The 16,406-nt window shown below is 60.4% G+C and overlaps 1 protein-coding gene across 2 annotated transcripts; it reads left to right on the forward strand.

Moving 5' to 3' along the window:
- Positions 1–1,984: 1,984 nt before the first annotated feature.
- On the forward strand, positions 1,985–10,368 carry ENGASE (endo-beta-N-acetylglucosaminidase; the record flags this gene model as incomplete). 2 transcript variants are annotated; one of them, XM_082860663.1, is made up of 14 exons in its annotated part: positions 1,985–2,109; positions 2,789–2,856; positions 3,000–3,201; positions 4,195–4,343; positions 5,160–5,317; positions 5,842–5,990; positions 6,285–6,450; positions 7,382–7,485; positions 7,816–7,924; positions 8,104–8,294; positions 8,661–8,809; positions 9,261–9,366; positions 9,637–9,751; positions 9,949–10,368. In XM_082860663.1, the coding sequence occupies exons 1-14, from the start codon at positions 1,988–1,990 to the stop codon at positions 10,366–10,368; spliced, it is 2,208 nt and encodes a 735-aa protein (XP_082716789.1). In that variant the 5' UTR covers positions 1,985–1,987. The 2 variants fall into 2 exon arrangements, with proteins under 2 accessions (XP_082716789.1, XP_082716790.1); XM_082860664.1 differs by having other exon boundaries at positions 2,083–2,113.
- Between the last annotated feature and the right edge of the window lie 6,038 nt (positions 10,369–16,406).

Raw genomic sequence — 16,406 nt, forward strand, 5'->3', positions numbered from 1 at the left:
CCATTTGTTGTTTATCTGGAAATCAAATTTCATTGGGTGTCCTGTACTTTATCTGGAAACACTACAAGGTGAGGGTTTTAGGGGGCCTAGCCAGGCTTTGGAGGGGTGTGGAGGCCCAGCGGGACCAGCGTGAGCTCAAGGCAAACGTGGGGACCTCCAGGCTCGCCCTGACCCAGGACAAGGATCTTGAGACCAGGAGCCACAGGGACCTGCAGGGCAGGCGGCAAAGCAGGGGCCAATGCAGAGGCCACAGACCAGAGTCTTCCCTGCTGCTCTGGGGAGGGTGTGCAGGGTGACTTAAACTTCCCTGCTCCCCCAGACCAGAGGACAACACTGCCAAGAGGAGCAGGGAAGGGAGGCCCGAGTATTTTTCCCCCCAGAGACTGAGCATTACCCTAAAGAGTCTCTAAGGACTATGTTTGAGTTCTGAGGATGGCAAGTTTATTTTTACCACTAAGCTGCAGGTAAGCGGCTTCAATGCAGATCGAATGCAGACTCCACGTCTTCTGCGCTCCCCTGAGCACAGCCAGAGGGGGGTCTTGACCCTGCGCCCCCTTCTCAAGGCAGACTTCCCAGGGCTTTGCAGTCCCTGTCCTCCCTGTGATCCCTGCCGCCTGCTCCCGAGGGCCCTGTCTTCCCTTGCGGCATGGCCGGGATACGTATTCCACAGCCTAGTCTTTTTCCCCACTCTCGGGGTTTATGGAAGCTCGGGGCCTCATAAAGTTCAACGTCTGCAGTGATAATAAAGAGGCCCACTCAACTTGGCCTGGGCAGCAGGACACTCCCGGCTGTACGAAGGGGTGTTGGGGGCTGGGTGAGGGGCGCCTTGGGTGGGCCCAAACTCAGCCCTGCGGGGCCCAGCCTTGAGTCCAGGCGCTTCTCCTCACACTCCACACGCTGGGAACCCCTCTGTGCCCAAGATGCTGGGGAGGTGCCACATCTGAGATACCTCCAGGCCCTGTGGGCTTGGGGCCCTGCAGATTTGGGGGTGTAGAAAAAAATTTGCGCTTCAGTGGAAACTATGCATGGTCTACATACTGCACATCCTGCTGTTATCTGATCCTAGCGTTTTTACAAAGTTGAGGTACAGTTGATGTACAATATTATATAAGTTTCAGTACAACACGGTGATTCACAGTTTTTAAAGGTTATGCTCCATTTATAGTTATTATAAAATATTGGCTATATTCCCTGTGTTGTACACTATATCCTTGCAGCTTATTTATTTTATACATACACAGTAGTTTGTACCATTTAATCTGATTCTAGCTTTTTATCATCTTCTTTACAACGTGTAAATTGTCTTGTCCAGACGTTCAGTGATCTTGCCCACCCCCCACTCCTGCGGAAAAACTCATTCTGCCTCTATTAACGTTCTCATTTCAATATTCCTGATCTATAAAAGGCTCTCTTTTTTGATTCGCTTTTGAACTGGTTATAATACCTGTCTGGTTCCTTCTCTGATTAACGAATAGGACAGTCTTTAACATTTGTCTATTTTTATACCTGAATGAGAATTATTATTTCACCTTTTTCTGAAAATTATCTTTGAATAGGGATTAGACGAATTGAGTTCAGATATCGCTTCTACAATTTACTGACTTTGTGACCTTCGGGAGATCGCTCATCTGGAAAAGGAGGCCGGCGAGGCCAGAACTGGTACAAAGGTGCTTTCCGGAGCCCTGGGCTCAGACCCCGCCCCCTCCCCGCCCCTCCCCGCCCCTCCCCGCCCCTCCCTGCCCCCTCCCCGCCCCTCGTCTCGGCCCCTCCCCTCCACAGGCCCCGCCCCCAGACCTTCCTCCTCTACAAAGGCCCGGCAGCAGGTGAGCCAGCCCATGGCGCGAGCCGGGAGTCCGTCCGGAGCCCGGTCGGGGCGGGGCATCAGCGCCGAGAAGTCCCCATTGGCCGGCTGGCGGTGTCAGGGGCGGGTTCCAGACTGCGATTGGCCGGCAGCCGGGCTGCCGGGCGGCGCGGGCGGGGCAACGTCATGGAGGCCGCGGGCGCCCGGTCCCGGGCGGCTGCGCGGCGGCGGGGCCGGCGGCTGCGGGCGCCGGCGACCCTGAAGGAGCAGCGGGATCCCCAGCCAGGCGGGCGGCTGCCGCAGAGGAGGTGGGTAAGAGACCGGTGGGCGAATCCTGCGGCCCCGTCCCGCGGCCGGGCAGTGGGGCCAGAGTCGATGGGCGCCCGGCCCAGGCCCCGGGAGGCGCGCTGGGAGCTCCGGGCGCAGGACAGCAATCTTCGGCCCCCAAGTCCCCTGTCCGCGGCGGGTCCTGCCCGCCGCCCCAGCCCGCACAGCAGCAGGCACGGACAGAGTCTCGGAACCGGGATGCGACCTCAGCAGCGGGCCAGGCTGGGAATCCTGGCGCCCTGGCGGGAAGCGTTGACATCCTCATCTGCGAAATGCGTTGATCGTGCCTCCCACCCCTGGCGGTGGATCTGCGCAGAGGATCCGAGCGTGGCATTTTTAATTGCTCAGGGCAGGCCAGCGTGTGTAATTAGGATTATTCGTGCCCATGCTGGGCAGGAAAGGGGTTGGTGCCTGGAGCGGGGACATCTGAACTGGTCTTTGAGGAGGTGGAGGATTTCAGTAGGTGGAGAATGGACAGAAGGGTGTTCCAGTTTGAGGGAACAGAATGGGCAAAGGCACGTTTCCATAGTTTACATGAAAGAATGTAAGCCCGAGGCCATCTCCTCCTGCATGTCTAAGCGCGGGCTGGTCTGTTGGCTTCAAAGCGCTCTTTTTCTTTACCCTTTTATTTAAAAGAAATTTAACTCCTTCTTTACTTAGAATTGAAGAGGATCAAGAAGAAGCAGTCCTTCGAGAAGTGGTCAGTTTTACCCCAGAGCCTTTGCCAGGTGAGAAGGACCGAGGCTCTGACACCTGTGTCCGTGTTCACGCTTGGAGCTTCTGGCAGGGCTGTCCCCTCCCCATCTCAAGTTTTCTGTTATTAATCCCGTAATTTCCACTGACGCCTCGCTGTTTCCCTCCTGTGAACCAGTTCGATATTATGACAAGGACACCACCAAACCCATCAGCTTTTACTTGTCTTCCCTGGAGGAACTCTTGGCGTGGACGCCCAACATGGAGGACGGCTTTAACGTGGCCTTAGGGCCCCCCGAGTGTCGGCAGCCCCCTCTGAGCAGCAGGAGGCCCCGGACTTTGATGTGCCATGACATGATGGGCGGGTACCTGGATGACAAGTGAGGACACTGCGAGGGCATCGCCTGGCGGGAGGGGACGGAGGGGCGGGAGCATGCCGTGTGACAGGAGCACCGGATGGGGAGTCGGGAGATGGGGCATCAGCCCACACTGCCACCACCTGGGAGAGGAACTCAGGCCTCTTTGTTTCGTCTGTAGGAAGAGGGCACTGGATTAGGCAATAGCTGATGCCTCTTTCAGCTCTGAAACTGTTTGATTCTGGGGACTACCTGCACCTGAAGTCTGGGGGGCCGGAGAGGGCGCCACAGCCGGGACCCTCTTCAGATGGCCTGGCCCAGAAACTTGGTTCTTCAGCTGATTCCTTTGCTTCATCCTCCTCACCCGAGCTCCCTTCCATCTTGGCCCACTGGCTCTGGAGTCGTTCCACCCCCTCCCCCACCGCAGCCGGGGGCGCTTCCTCCAGGTTGCTGCGGGGTCAGCCTAGAGATCTTAAACGTCCATAAAACAATCTTGGACATGACGATTGTTGGGAAGGCTTGAGTCAAGAGCTGGCCATCAAGGTACAGACAGAGGCGGGTGATGTAACCTCGGGTGTAGCTCACGTGGTTGTCAACCCCAACCTTACCTGCAGGCAGGCCGTGTCCTGGGGAGCTGCTGACCTCAGAATAGAGTGGGACCCCAGGCACGGGAGCTCTGCATGAGCCCCTCCCCGTCTCTTTCCTTCTGTCCTGTGTTTGTCTGCTTGTTGAGGCTAGACACGCTCAGTCCATCGGGTCCCATGCGGGGGGTACCTGCACGGCCTGGTGAAAACGCTTCCCTTGCGACCAAGCCTGTCAACGTCCGGGCTGTGGCCTATGCTGCTTCTCAGCGCAGTCATTAGGCAGGGCCTGGCTCACAGCAAGCGTGCCGTTAGCGCCGACCGGATGGAACCGAAGAGAATCCTCACTCACTCGCCATTGCCCTCTCTTTTCACCGTGGGGTCGTCATGTCCTTGTCTGTTTCTGGGTCCTGACTTTGTTCTCTTTCTTCACTAGGTTTATTCAGGGCTCAGCCACGCAGAACCCCTATTCCTTCTACCACTGGCAGTACATCGACATCTTTGTGTACTTCAGCCATCACACGGTCACCATCCCCCCAGTAGGCTGGACCAACGCTGCCCACAGGCATGGGGTCTGTGTGCTGGGTAAGAGCCAGGGACCCGCCTCCAACCCTGCCAGACTCGTTGGCACACCTGCCAGGTGATCCAGTGATGAAAGGGCTTGGGCTGGGCTTCCCTGGTGGCGCAGTGGTTGGGAGTCTGCCTGCCGATGCAGGGGACACGGGTTCGTGCCCCGGTCCGGGAGGATCCCACATGCCGTGGAGCGGCTGGGCCCGTGAGCCACGGCCACTGAGCCTGCACATCCGGAGCCTGTGCTCCGCAACGGGAGAGGCCACAAGAGTGAGAGGCCCACGTACCGCAAATAAAAAAAAAAAAAAAAAAAAAAAGGGCTTGGGCTTTGGCTGCTTCTTAGTGGGTAGAGCTCCTTACCTGCCTTGATGGGTTAGGACAGGCAAAGGCAAACTTTTTCTGGAAAGGACCAGATAGTAAATATTTTCAGCTTTCCAGGCCACTGGGTCACTATTGGAACTGCCAGAGAGACAATAGCCCCCGCAGACAATAGACAAACAAATGGGCTGGGCTGAGATCCAGTAAAACCGTTTTTACACGAAGAGGTGGGGGGCTGGATACGGGCTGTAGGTGGTCCACCCCTGGGGAGAGCAGTGCTCCTCAAGCTTTCTCCTGAATCCGAATCATTTACTGGCTTGTCTAACACTGATTTTGGGGCCCCGCCCCCAGGGGATCCGATTCATTTGATATCTGGGGACGCTGGGAATTTGAAATTCTAATAAGTTTGCAGGCGACAGTGACGCTGCTGGTGCAGGAACCACACCTTGGGAACTGCTGGGTCAGAGGGGAAATGATCCCCGGGCCCGACCTTGTTTCTCTCCCGTCCCACAGGGACTTTCATCACCGAATGGAAAGAAGGGGAGCGGCTCTGTGAGGCCTTCCTGGCTGGGGACGAGCGCTCATACCAGGCGGTGGCCCGTCAGCTGGTCCTGATTGCCCAGTTTTTCCGATTCGATGGCTGGCTGATCAACATCGAGAACTCTCTGAGTGTGAGCACGCCTGCCCCTGGCGCCTGGCCCACCGGCCCCTGTGCCCCACGGGGACCCTCCATCGCACTTCTCGGCCTCATCAGGCCGGTCCCTGCTACGGCAGCACTTCCTCCGTCTCAGTTAGAGCCAGCTCCTACGCCTCTGCCTCTTCACAGGGAGATGGATGTTCTCCAGCGCGGTGTCCAGAAACCTTGCGTGCTGAGCTTTGCTTCTCTGGCTCCTTCAAGGCGGCCTCTGCTTTGCTCGTGCCGCATGTGTGGCTTCCTCTTCACGCTGCCCTCCCCTTTCATTGCGTTTTATCGTTTCCTGATTGCCGTGTCCATGTCCTTCCTGCTTCAGAAAGAACAGAAAGTCGGACCTCTGGCTGGACCCTCTGCTTGACAGCCGTGGGGCTGAGGGGCTTCCGGGACCAGGACCCGTTTGCTCCTGGGGTTAAGTGTCCTCCTGTCTGTCCTGTGCCAGGCGCTTCTCACGACAGACCTCTCTGGGCCTCACGGAAGGTCTGTCTCCTTCCCTGTCTCCAGCTGGCCGCCGTGGGGAACGTGCCCCACTTCCTCCGGTACCTGACCACTCAGCTGCATCAACAGGTCCCCAGGGGCCTGGTGCTCTGGTATGATAGCGTGGTGAGCAGCGGGCAACTCACGTGGCAGGATGAGCTCAACGAGCACAACAGGTGAGCCTGCAGGAGGGCGGCCTGGGCCCCTGGACAGGGGCAGGAGCTCCCTCTGCCTTCCGGAGGTGTTGCCGGCATGGCTGCCTTGGGGAAAGTGAGGGACGGGCAGAGTTGTCTGACACCCCGAGCACCACCAGAGAGAAGGAGCGCCTGGTCAGCCCGGCCGTGCCCAGCTTTACGGGCCACAGTCTGTGGGCTGGGTCCCGGAGGCAGCCCGCAGTCTGTGGGCTGAGCGGATGCAGGTGCTTGAGGGGAGAAGGCCCGGGCTTTACAGCCCACCCTTGCCGCCCCCAGGGTGTTCTTCGATTCCTGCGATGGCTTCTTCACCAACTATAACTGGCGGGAGGAACATCTGGAGCGGATGCTGGGGCAGGCTGGGGAGCGCCTGGCCGACGTGTACGTGGGAGTGGATGTGTTCGCCCGGGGCAATGTCGTCGGGGGCCGGTTCCACACGGACAAGGTGGGTGGTGGCCTTTGAGGCCGGGGAGGTGGTGGCAGTGGCCCGGGTGCCTGCTGTCCTTGTGGACCTTTCATTGCCATCTGCACCTCAAGGGAAAGAGAGGCAGCGGTGATCCTCCCCAGAGTGGGGAAACGGAAGCACCAAGAAGCAAGGTCTGCCCTAAAATCCAGCCTTGCAGCCCATCTCTGCAGTCAGATGGTACCATTTTTACGTAGGCGTTAATGTCCAAAGCACTCTTCCGACTGCTGGTCTCATCTGTAGCTTTACTTCCTTTTGGACTACGTGCTTGCAGGGCACTGAGCTAGCATTGTAAAGCGAGAACGGGACTCAGAGGAAAGCCGGGGGGCATATTTTGGTGTTTCCTTAGCCCAGGGCGAAGGACTGAGGTGAAACTCCCACAGTTTCGGGAACTGCTGGTTTGATAACTAGTGAGGTTTTATTGGCGAGGCAGGCAGTGTCAGCAGTGAGAAAAGAGAAGAGGGGCCCGCGGGGGCTGCTGCACCTGGTGTGGGATAATTGGGGAATCAGCCTGTCCCGGGGCTGTCAATCCTACCCTTCCCGGGCGCCGTGGGGACGTTCTCAACTCATTAATTAAGCTTTAAGTGAATACATTTAATCCAATAACTGAAGATTCTCTCCGCCCCCTTTGAGGCTGATAATATAGTGTGAAGTGTAGTGAGAGAGAGACGTGTATCCCGTGGGCGCCCCCCGTGCTGGCCCCTGCCCCTCGGACATTCCCCTCTGCGCCTCCCCGCCGCCCGCGCCCTCTTCTGGGCGGCTGCAGAACTGCAGGGTCGAGCCCTAAACGCCCGGAATGGCGCTGGGGCTCCTGCCTCCCTTTCCAGGCTCCCCGCTTCCCCAAACCCCCCATCGCCATGCGTGGACGCTGGTTGCTGGGACGGGGTCATCTCCCTGACTGCTGTCTCCCTAGTCACTGGAGCTGATCCGGAAGCACGGGTTCTCGGTGGCTCTGTTCGCACCTGGCTGGGTGTACGAGTGTTTGGAGAAGGGGGATTTCTTCCAGAACCAGGACAAGTGAGTCCTGCGTGTCCCGGGGCCTGAGTGTGGCCCGTGGCAGGGAGGGTCTCAGGTGATTTCGCCAGCTTTTGGCCTTGCTCCCCTGGGGGTGGGGTTAAGGCAGGGCAAGGGGTTCAGCTGCCCTGGCTGCTCCTGGGGGTCGTGGAGACCAGTTAGTTACGCAGGAAGGACCAAGGTTGGGTACCCCGAGGGACCACTTCCTGCAGACTTGCAGTGGGGGGCTGCGGTCACTCGGGAAGGAGTGCCAGAAAGACTGGAGTCGCAAGAGTGAGTTCAGGGCGTCACGGAGCCCTCTGTGGACCTGAGTCTCCATGCGTTTCCCCGCAGGTTCTGGAGTTTGCTGGAACGCTATCTGCCCACGCACAGCATCTGCTCCTTGCCTTTTGTCACTTCCTTCTGCCTGGGCATGGGGACTCGAATAGTCTGTTATGGCCAGGTGCGTGGGTCCCGTGCTGGGTGGCCGGGGGCGAGGGGCTTCCCGGATGTGCCGCATGTTGGCGAAGGGGCTGCCTTCTCTCTCGTCTTTGGTCCTCACCTGGAACCGGTGGGGGGGGCCTTGGGCGTGACGGCTCCGTCTGCCCCCTGCCCTCCCTCCACTTCTGTCTCTTTCTTCAGGAGGAGGCCGTGGGGCCCTGGTACCACCTGAGTGCCCAGGAAATCCAGCCCCTGTTTGGAGAGCACAGGCTGGAAGGGGACGGACGGGGCTGGGTGAAGATGCACTGCTGCCTGGAAGATGCCTGGAATGGGGGCAGCTCTCTGCTTATCCGGGGGCTGATTCCACCTGAGGTTGGAAACGTGTCTGTGAGGTAGGTGAGTGAGTGGGGCTGAGACGTAGGGCCTGTCAGCTTCCCCCATCGTCCATGTCAGTCGCCTGACTGGGCAGGTGGGCAGCAGAGGCCAGAGTGAGTACAGAGCCGGGGTTTTGTTTTATTGTGTGAAAAACATGCAACATACAGTTTACCATCTTCACCGCTTCTGAGTGTCCAGGAGAGTAGCGTCAGCTACCTGCACACTCTTGTGTGCATTTTCCTTTCGCAGACCTGAGGCTGGCCTCGCGGGCAGCCCGCTCCCCCTCCCGTCCTGGAGGGAGAAGTTGGCGGATGGGACCTGGAACAGTCCCGCTTCCCAGCAGTTTCCCTGTGGCCTCTCATCACAGGACCTTCCTCCTCCAGGTTATTCTCCCTGCAGGTCCCAGTGCCGCCCAAGGTTTTCCTGTCCATGGTGTACAAGCTAGAAGGACCTTCGGCTGTGGGGGTGGCTTTGGAGCTCACCACGGGGGACGCAGGCAGCTGTCACGTGGGAGGCATCTCGGTGCTGAGCGGTGAGGGGATGGCTCCTTCCTTCCTCACAGGCCTCTGCCTTCTCAGGGGACGTCTCGGGGAGGAGGAAGCTAGAAAGCTGCATGGGGTGCGGGGGCAGCTGGGGTTGGGGGCACTGCTGTGGTCCAGGCCTGGACAGGGAGTTTTGCCCTTCAGCTGGAACCTCTGGGCTGTGGCCCTGCAGTGCGGGTGGAGGTGTGCTCCCATGGGGGGTCTTGTGCAGCTGCGCCCTGAGAGCGAGGATGTCCATGGGCCAGTCCTGGTCATCCATCCCTGAGTTTTCCTCCTCTCCTCCCTGTTCCCCTTCTCCTGAGGCCTCAGCCCATCGGGCCGAGAGCACCTGGGGCCACCAGGGAGTCTTGCTGGGCCCCCGGCTCCCGATTCAGTGACACCTCCCAGTGCGGTTTCCTTTGGACTCTCCTTGTTAAAGTCTTGTGTCTCCTGCCCCAGCAGAAACGAGCTCAAGGCGCAGTCCCCGACCCCTCCGGGTGCCCCCGACCAAGCTGGCCAAATGGGTGGGCCGCTGCGGCCAGCAGCTCAGCGGGGGCTGGGTCCAGCGGTGAGTCCCTCCCCTTCCTGTTGAATCCCCCGCCAGGGATGGCCACGCTGGGGTGGGGATTGAAGAGTGAGGGACTGTCCACTGAGAAACCCCAGAAATGGCGGGAATGGAGGGGCCCTGGGCCGACCCCTCAGATTTCAGGCAGCTCAGTGACACAAGACCGCAGGATCCACTTTGGGATGGAGCTCCCTGTGGCTCGGGGCCTCTGAGCAGCCAGTCTGAAGGTGCCGAGCTGAGGCCCCTTGGGACCGGCCTGTTTGCCTCTCCCAGCTGCTACGAAGTGAATCTGCGGGGCTGCCTCCTGCAGGCCCTCTTCGTTAATTTCTCCCGGCCTCCGGGCAGCCAGGAGGAGGAGAACTTCGTCTGTCGCCTTGGAGAGATCCAGGTGAGGTATCTCAGGGAGCCGGCTGGGGCTCCGCTGGGGCATCTGTCTGGCTGCAGATGAGGCCGAGTGCCCCCCTGCTGCCTCCGCTGGCCCGGGGGGATTGGGGCAGAGGTGCGGGGGGTGGACCTTGCAGGGCCAGGCGCCCTCCAACCAGCCCTGGGCTCTCGGGCCGTGCTGAGCCTTCTCTCTTCTGGCAGGTGGTGGATGCCAATAGCCTGCTGACGCCTCTGCCTCAGGTGCAGGCCGTGACTGTCTCGCAGGTGCGCTGGCAGCCGGCCGCCTCCGAGGGGGAGAGCGGCCTCGCTGGGCTCCGGCTCAGCTGTACTCTGCACTGGGCCTACCTCCTCCCTCACGTCCGATGCTTCCGGATCCACTGCTGCCGAGGGTCAGGAGGTGACTCTCCTTGCAGGGGGCCGTCGGAGCCAGAGAAGCCCACGCTCCTGGGCCTGGCTTTTGTCAACCGGTATCGGATAGTGAACCTAGCAGTGGCACCCGCAGAGCCTGGCCGGGATGGCCGTGTGGAGTTCCTGGTGGAGCCCATCCCCAAGGAGGGGTTTCTGGTGCCGCGGGCCGAGTGGGGCAGGGCGGCCATGCTGTACTCCACGCCCCGCACATGAGCGACCATTAAAGCACAGAGTCTCCCACCTCAAGGATAAGACTTCTTCCGCACTGGGGCCTCACCCGTGTGCGGGAAGGCCTGGGTCCCAAGGGCTGGGCCAGAAGGTCACGGGCCCCGGAAGGCTGTGGGCTGTGGCTCTTCGTTGGGGCCTTGGGATAGGAAAACTGAGAAGTCAGTTTGCTGAGTTGATAATTCCAGCAGTGAATGGACCCCCCCCCCCCTTTTTGTCTAATCCCTCTCCGTAGTATACAGTTTCCGGGTACAAGTGAAAAGATTTGGGAAAATTTAGTCTAGAAAATTCCATAAAGGGAATTGCCTAATAGGCTGAAAGACGCTTAGGCTGACAATGGTGACCTTTTATTCTTGCAGTTGGGACGATTAGAAGCGAGCTTAATGGTGGCGAGAGGGCCTCAGAGTAGGGCCTTGAGATGCTTCCAAGGGTGGGAATGAGATAGAGGGGCCCCGATGGGGGAGGAGAGCAGTGGGGTGGGGGGGGGCAGTAGCTCAGGAACAGTGGCCCCTGCAAGTGCTGAGAGGGTGTCCCCGGGGGACCTCTTCCCCAGGAATGGGAGCCCCAGGCCAGGCTGCGCCAGGTCACACCAGCCCCAGGCAGGGCAGGCATCCGGGCCAGACCACCTCGTGTCCTGGCTTTCCCAGTTTACCGTCCCCCTGAGCCAGAGCCACTTCCAAGCATTCCCATCGGCCCTGTGTCCTGCTTCGTCTCTTCCGGGTCGTAGGTGCAAGCTGGCGAGCCCAGTGAGCTCGAGCAGCAGGAGGCCGGGCAGGGCCCAGGAAGGCCCTCGGGGGGCACCCAGCAGCCCCCCAGCCCTGGGTGCAGGCTCCGGGCGGCCTCCGTCACACCCTCTGGCTCCATCGCTCCCTTGAGCAGGTGTTAGTCCAGAGCATCAAGGCATCGGGACGGCGGCCCGCCCCACTGGGGCCCCTTCCTCCCGCTTCCTTCTCTCTCCCCGCACCTCCCTCCTTCCTCTGCCCAGCACTCTGCATGGGGAGGAGCGGGGTAGGCGAGCCAGAGATGGCTTCTCCAGCCACACAGCTCCCCTGTTGACACCTGGGCCGCTGCGGTGGCTTCCCAGGAGGGGTCTCTTAATCCCGCAGCCTTGGGTAACCCTGCTCCCCTGCCCTCTCCAGGCCTGAGCGGGCTGTGCCCTGACCCTTTGACGAAGGCTGTCAGCCCCTCGTTCTTGGGGTCTCTCACCCCAGGCCTCATAGGCCAACGATGGGGGTTACTTTCCTGTTCCTCTTGTCCTCCCCCTGTGCTACTTGATGTGGACGATGCCAAGGGCCAGGGCCCTCTGGAGTGACCTCCCAGCTGGAGGGTTGGCCCCCTGTGTCACGCACGGTCAGCAGACTTGATTTTTACGCCGCAGTGAAAGAAGTGGCCGCCAGGTGGCAGTGCGGCCACACAGCATCCATCCTGGTCTTCGGAATTCGGAGAGGACCGCAGGACACGGAGGGGTTCTCCTTCCGGGGCCGACGTTTGCCTCTGTCTCCACCTGTCCTGCTTCCCGGGTGCCCACGTGCCCTTTTCCCAGCCCGACGCAGGACCTCTGGTTCTACGTCTTTCCTAATTGGGAACGTTTTACTCTTCATGTCCCAGCTCAGCCCCAGGAGGGGAATAGGTTTGTCTGAGAGGGGGGAAGAGGGTTCCTGCGGGCCAGGAAGACACCTCCACTGGCTGACCCTGAACAGGTCTCCCAGCACCCCAGATTCTCCCTGTGAATCTGGAGCGTGAGGAGACTGTCGGGGTTGGGGAACCGCTCCCTTGACTCCCCCGGCATGCTTTGAGTCCCCCCCAATTTTGAACTTGGGGGAACTGGGGTGGGGGCTCCTGGCTCCTCCCACCCCAGTTCCCAGAGGTGGGGGTCGGGTGGGGGGCAGGACCGGGCACCCGGAAGTGGGCAGCACAGCTGTCATGCCCCGCTGCTCTTATTTCAGGAGGCTTTTTTTTTTTAAAGTGCTGGTTTTCTGAATATTTTATGCAGAGAAGGAGGGAAAATTTATAGTGGCAATTATTTTCTCACAGTCTGGCGCGCAAGCAATTAGAAAAAAGGGGGCTTAGCAGAGCATGGCGTGCTGCGGGATCGCACAGCCCCAGCTTCCCAAGAGCACGGTCCCCAGTCCCACCGACGGTAAAGGCTCGTATGCAGGAAAATAATATGTCGGCGTTTAAGCCTGTGCCCCTCTGGCGTGTGTAATCGCTCCGAAATAAATGATCCGACGCTGTGAAAAATGAAGAACGCAGGTCTTGGTGAGACGTGGGGCGGACAGCGCGTCCCGGGTGTGGAGCCCGCCCCCATCGCAGCGCCCAGCCCGAGGCTTTCAGGCTCTTGGTTTGGATTCTGCTGCTTCCCTTCCCAGCTCTCCCTCCTCTTCTGGCTGGGAGTTGAGGACGGCGGCCACTGTCCTCCACCCCACTGCGCCGGGGCTGGGGACTCACACCCGGGGTGGAGCAGTGGGCTTACCTTCAGGCAGCTCCTTTCCTTGGGACCACGGCTGGGCCCCGGCGCACAGGCAGAGCCAGTGGTGTGGGCAAGATCCCTGAGAGCACCAGCCTCAACTGCCCAGCCGGCCCTGTTGTATTCAGATGTCTGCCCCACCGGTCATCAGGCACACATGTGGAGTGGCCACCACTCAGCAGCCGGTGGGGCCGGGGGCCCTTCTGCCCCAGACTCTGCTGGTAACGTCACAGACCTTGCTCGCAGGGTAGACAGGGCAAGGCTGTGGGGAGCACGTGTGAGCCCTGCCTCCAGACTCCTGGGACGGGATGGGGAGATGGCAGTCTGGAGGAGAGCATGGGGGCTCTAGACTGTCTCCCATAGGGTCTTCTGACTCCCCTCTGGCCATCTGGCTTCCTGGGAGGAGCTGCCCATCCTGGGGCCACCCACAGTGGGCATCCTGGTCCTCTGTGCCCTCTACCCTCTGTGCCCGGGAGCTGGTAAATCAAAAAGAGTTGTCCTGGTTTGAAGAAAAATCTTTATTAATAATCTTAATAATAATAATGCGGTTGATTTGAATGGTCACACCTTGGAAGCATACAGAATGGTAAGAAAGGAAGCCTGGGGCCTGGCTGCAGTCCCGGGGTTGAGAGGGGTGGGAGGGCGCAGGGCCGGGGGTGGAGCTGCTGCAAGAAAAGGGTCGAGAACAGCAGAGGGTGGAGGGGCCTGTACAGAGGACGAAGCCGGAGGCAGGGCGGGGCTATGTACAACGGGAATAGAAAAGGAGCCTCATCTCAGTAGCTTCAGGAGCTGATGCTGAATATAAAGTGAGGTGTATTTTTTTTCCTTTTAAAGTTTCGTGAGACAGTGGAGCCATGTTGGGAGCCTACATCTTTTGTTGTTTTTTGCTGCTCCCCCGACTCCAGCTCTCCTTGCCTGGCCAGCGGCTCCTCCCTGCTGCCTGCTGTCTGTTGCCCCCGCGACTCTAGGACCTGAGCCGGGAGCAGGGGAGGGGGCTGCGGACCGCCCAGGCCTTCCCCCACCCCTGGCTCTCCCTGCTTGGACGTGCCGTCCAGACCCATAGCACCGTGACCCGAACTCTCGCCGTGCAGCCAGGTGCCGGCCCGTCCCTCTGTTCCTCTCTGCAGGACTGGGCCCTGCAGGGCGGGGGCCAGAGGGCTCTTCCCAGCTGCAGCGTGAGGCTGACCTTCTCTCTCCTGGACCAGGCCCAGGGCCTCCTCCAGAAAGGGAACCAGAAACGACCAGTCAGAACAAGACCTCGGCCTCAAGGCCCTCACCCCTGGCTGGGCAGCCAGAGCCCCCTCATGTGGAGGGAGGGGGCCTGGGTGCCCTGTAGTTCTGGAAACACATCAGCCCTTGGTGTTGAGGTCGGACCCCAGGGCTGCTGGTTGGACAGCCTCCAGCGGCTGCAAACTCCTCCCCAGGTTCGCAGGACACAGGTGTTGGCGGCGCGGCAGGAGGGGTAGCCGGGGCCCAGAGCGCAAGACACAGGGTGACTGGGCACAGCCGAAGCCCCGAGATGAAAAGCAGCCCCCGTCCCCGCGCCCGCCCAGCCGTCCCTCTGCTGGCACAGTCGGCAGCCAAGGTCGAGTCCTGCTGGCCACTCTTCCTGCTTGGGCCTGCAGCCGCTCGCCACCGGCCCACGCTGCCTTGAGTGGGGCCCGGAAGGAAGACGTGGTAGAAAACGGAGTCCCTCCCCTCCCGCCTCCCTCCTGCCAGCGCGCTGCCGGCGCCGGGGGCCGCGGACCTGCTCCCTCGCTGCGGTGCGATGGCTCGCGGGCTCGCGGACTCGGACGCGGTGGGTGCTTCTCGGTTTGGTTGGCTGTTTTGCTGCTTGGATCTGAACATCTTTTTTTGTTTTGTTTTTTGTTTTGTGTTTTTTTTGTGTTTTTTTTTTGTTTTTGCCCTTCATGGTCCAAGAAGGAAACGGTGGAAGCTTTCACTACAACAGAAACAGAAAGGCGCGACTTGCAGTTCACAGGAGCACCGGCCAGGCGTGCTGCCGGGGCAGCGGGACCCGGGACCCCGGGTGCCAGGAGGGAAGAGAGGAGGCGCCCCCAAACCGGCCCCGCTCCCAGCTTCAGGAGCCCCCTCATCTTGCGTAAGGGAATTTAATGCAGACCTCCGGCCTCCAGGGCAGAGAGGGCACGGCCGGTGGTGGGGGCAGAACAGGGCAGCCGGGATGAGCGCAGCTGGCAGACGCAGCTGGTGGACTCTGCTAAGACCTGGGTGGGCAGGGTCTGGCTGCTCGGCGCAGATGAGGGCAGAGGTCAGGGCGTGGTGGGTGGATGACGCTGCATGGGCCACGTGGGGGTCTGGAATGAGGCAGCTGAGAAGGTGCTCTGGGCAGTGGTGGTGAGTTGGCTGGGCACCCTGCGTGTGACCTGCCCACTCCACCAGCCAGGACAGATGTGCTGGTGGAGTCGGCGGAGGCTCACGCCCTGGCTGGCGGGGACCTGCACCCTCTAGCTGCGTCCACACCCCTGGAAACCCAGCTCTGGCACATAGGAGACCTGGGCCTCCTTGGTCCTTGCCACTTTTTCCTGTCGCAGAGGTACCAGGGCCGCATATGAAACTTCCAAAAGCTCCCGCGGCTGTCTCAGCTTCACCTGCAGGCCCCAGAGCCCTGCAGCAGAGCTAAGCCCCAGGCCTCTCGGGACGGCAGGTGGACGCTGGGCACTGTTCCGCCAGGGAGTCCGGAGGACGGGCACCACCCTCCCCTGCTCTCTCACTCAGACTCCCCCCCCCGGAAATGTACCTGGATAAGAACGTTTCAGGTTGGGGAAGGGGAGATGGTGCTGCACTCTGGCGCTGCACAGACCCAGGTGCCAGGCTGGCAGGGACCCCATCTCAAGACTGTGGCTGGAGAGGACAGACTGTGGGCGGTGAGGCAGACGGGCTGAGCGGAGGGCCCTCGGGCGCTGCAGGGCTGGACCGCTTTTGGGCTCTGGGGCAGGGAAATTTCTCCCTACGCTCTCCCTTCTTATAACAGAGACTAAGGAACCCCTGAGGCTGGTGGGGCTCCCGCACGACTTGTGACAACTTCAGCAGGAAACATCAATAAAGTTTAATCAGAAATGTTAGTTTAGCTGGATGGGGACAGAGGGCAGAGACACTTACTCCTGTGATTAGCTGGGTGACGATGGGGAGGGAGGAGTACTGTCGAGGCTAGGAACCCACCAACTGAGGCAGACAGACGGGAGCCCCTTGCTTCCTGAACCCCAGGGGAGGGGCCGGGGCTCTGGCCCAGACTGGTTGGGGTGGCTTCCTGGGGAGGCCGGGCTGGTGTCTTCCGTGGCTCTGTAGCCCGGGGGCATGGGGAGTGGGCATGGCCCTCTCGGGCTCTATTGCTAGTTCTCGGGGAGGGGTCTTCTGCCAGCCTAGCCCCTCCCACTGTGTGCATACTGTACCTGAAATGGCTGGGGGGGGGGCACAACGTCAACAGAGTCAAAATAGGAACCAAGGTTTCAGACATACGGGGGTGACCAGGGTCAAAGACACACACGCCATCGTGGCGGGGAGACCAGTTGGCCGGAGGTAAAACCTATGGACTTAGAGT

The sequence above is a fragment of the Leucopleurus acutus genome (genome assembly GCF_964270905.1).
Source record: "Leucopleurus acutus genome assembly, chromosome: 19".
Taxonomy (NCBI): Eukaryota; Metazoa; Chordata; class Mammalia; order Artiodactyla; family Delphinidae; genus Leucopleurus; species Leucopleurus acutus.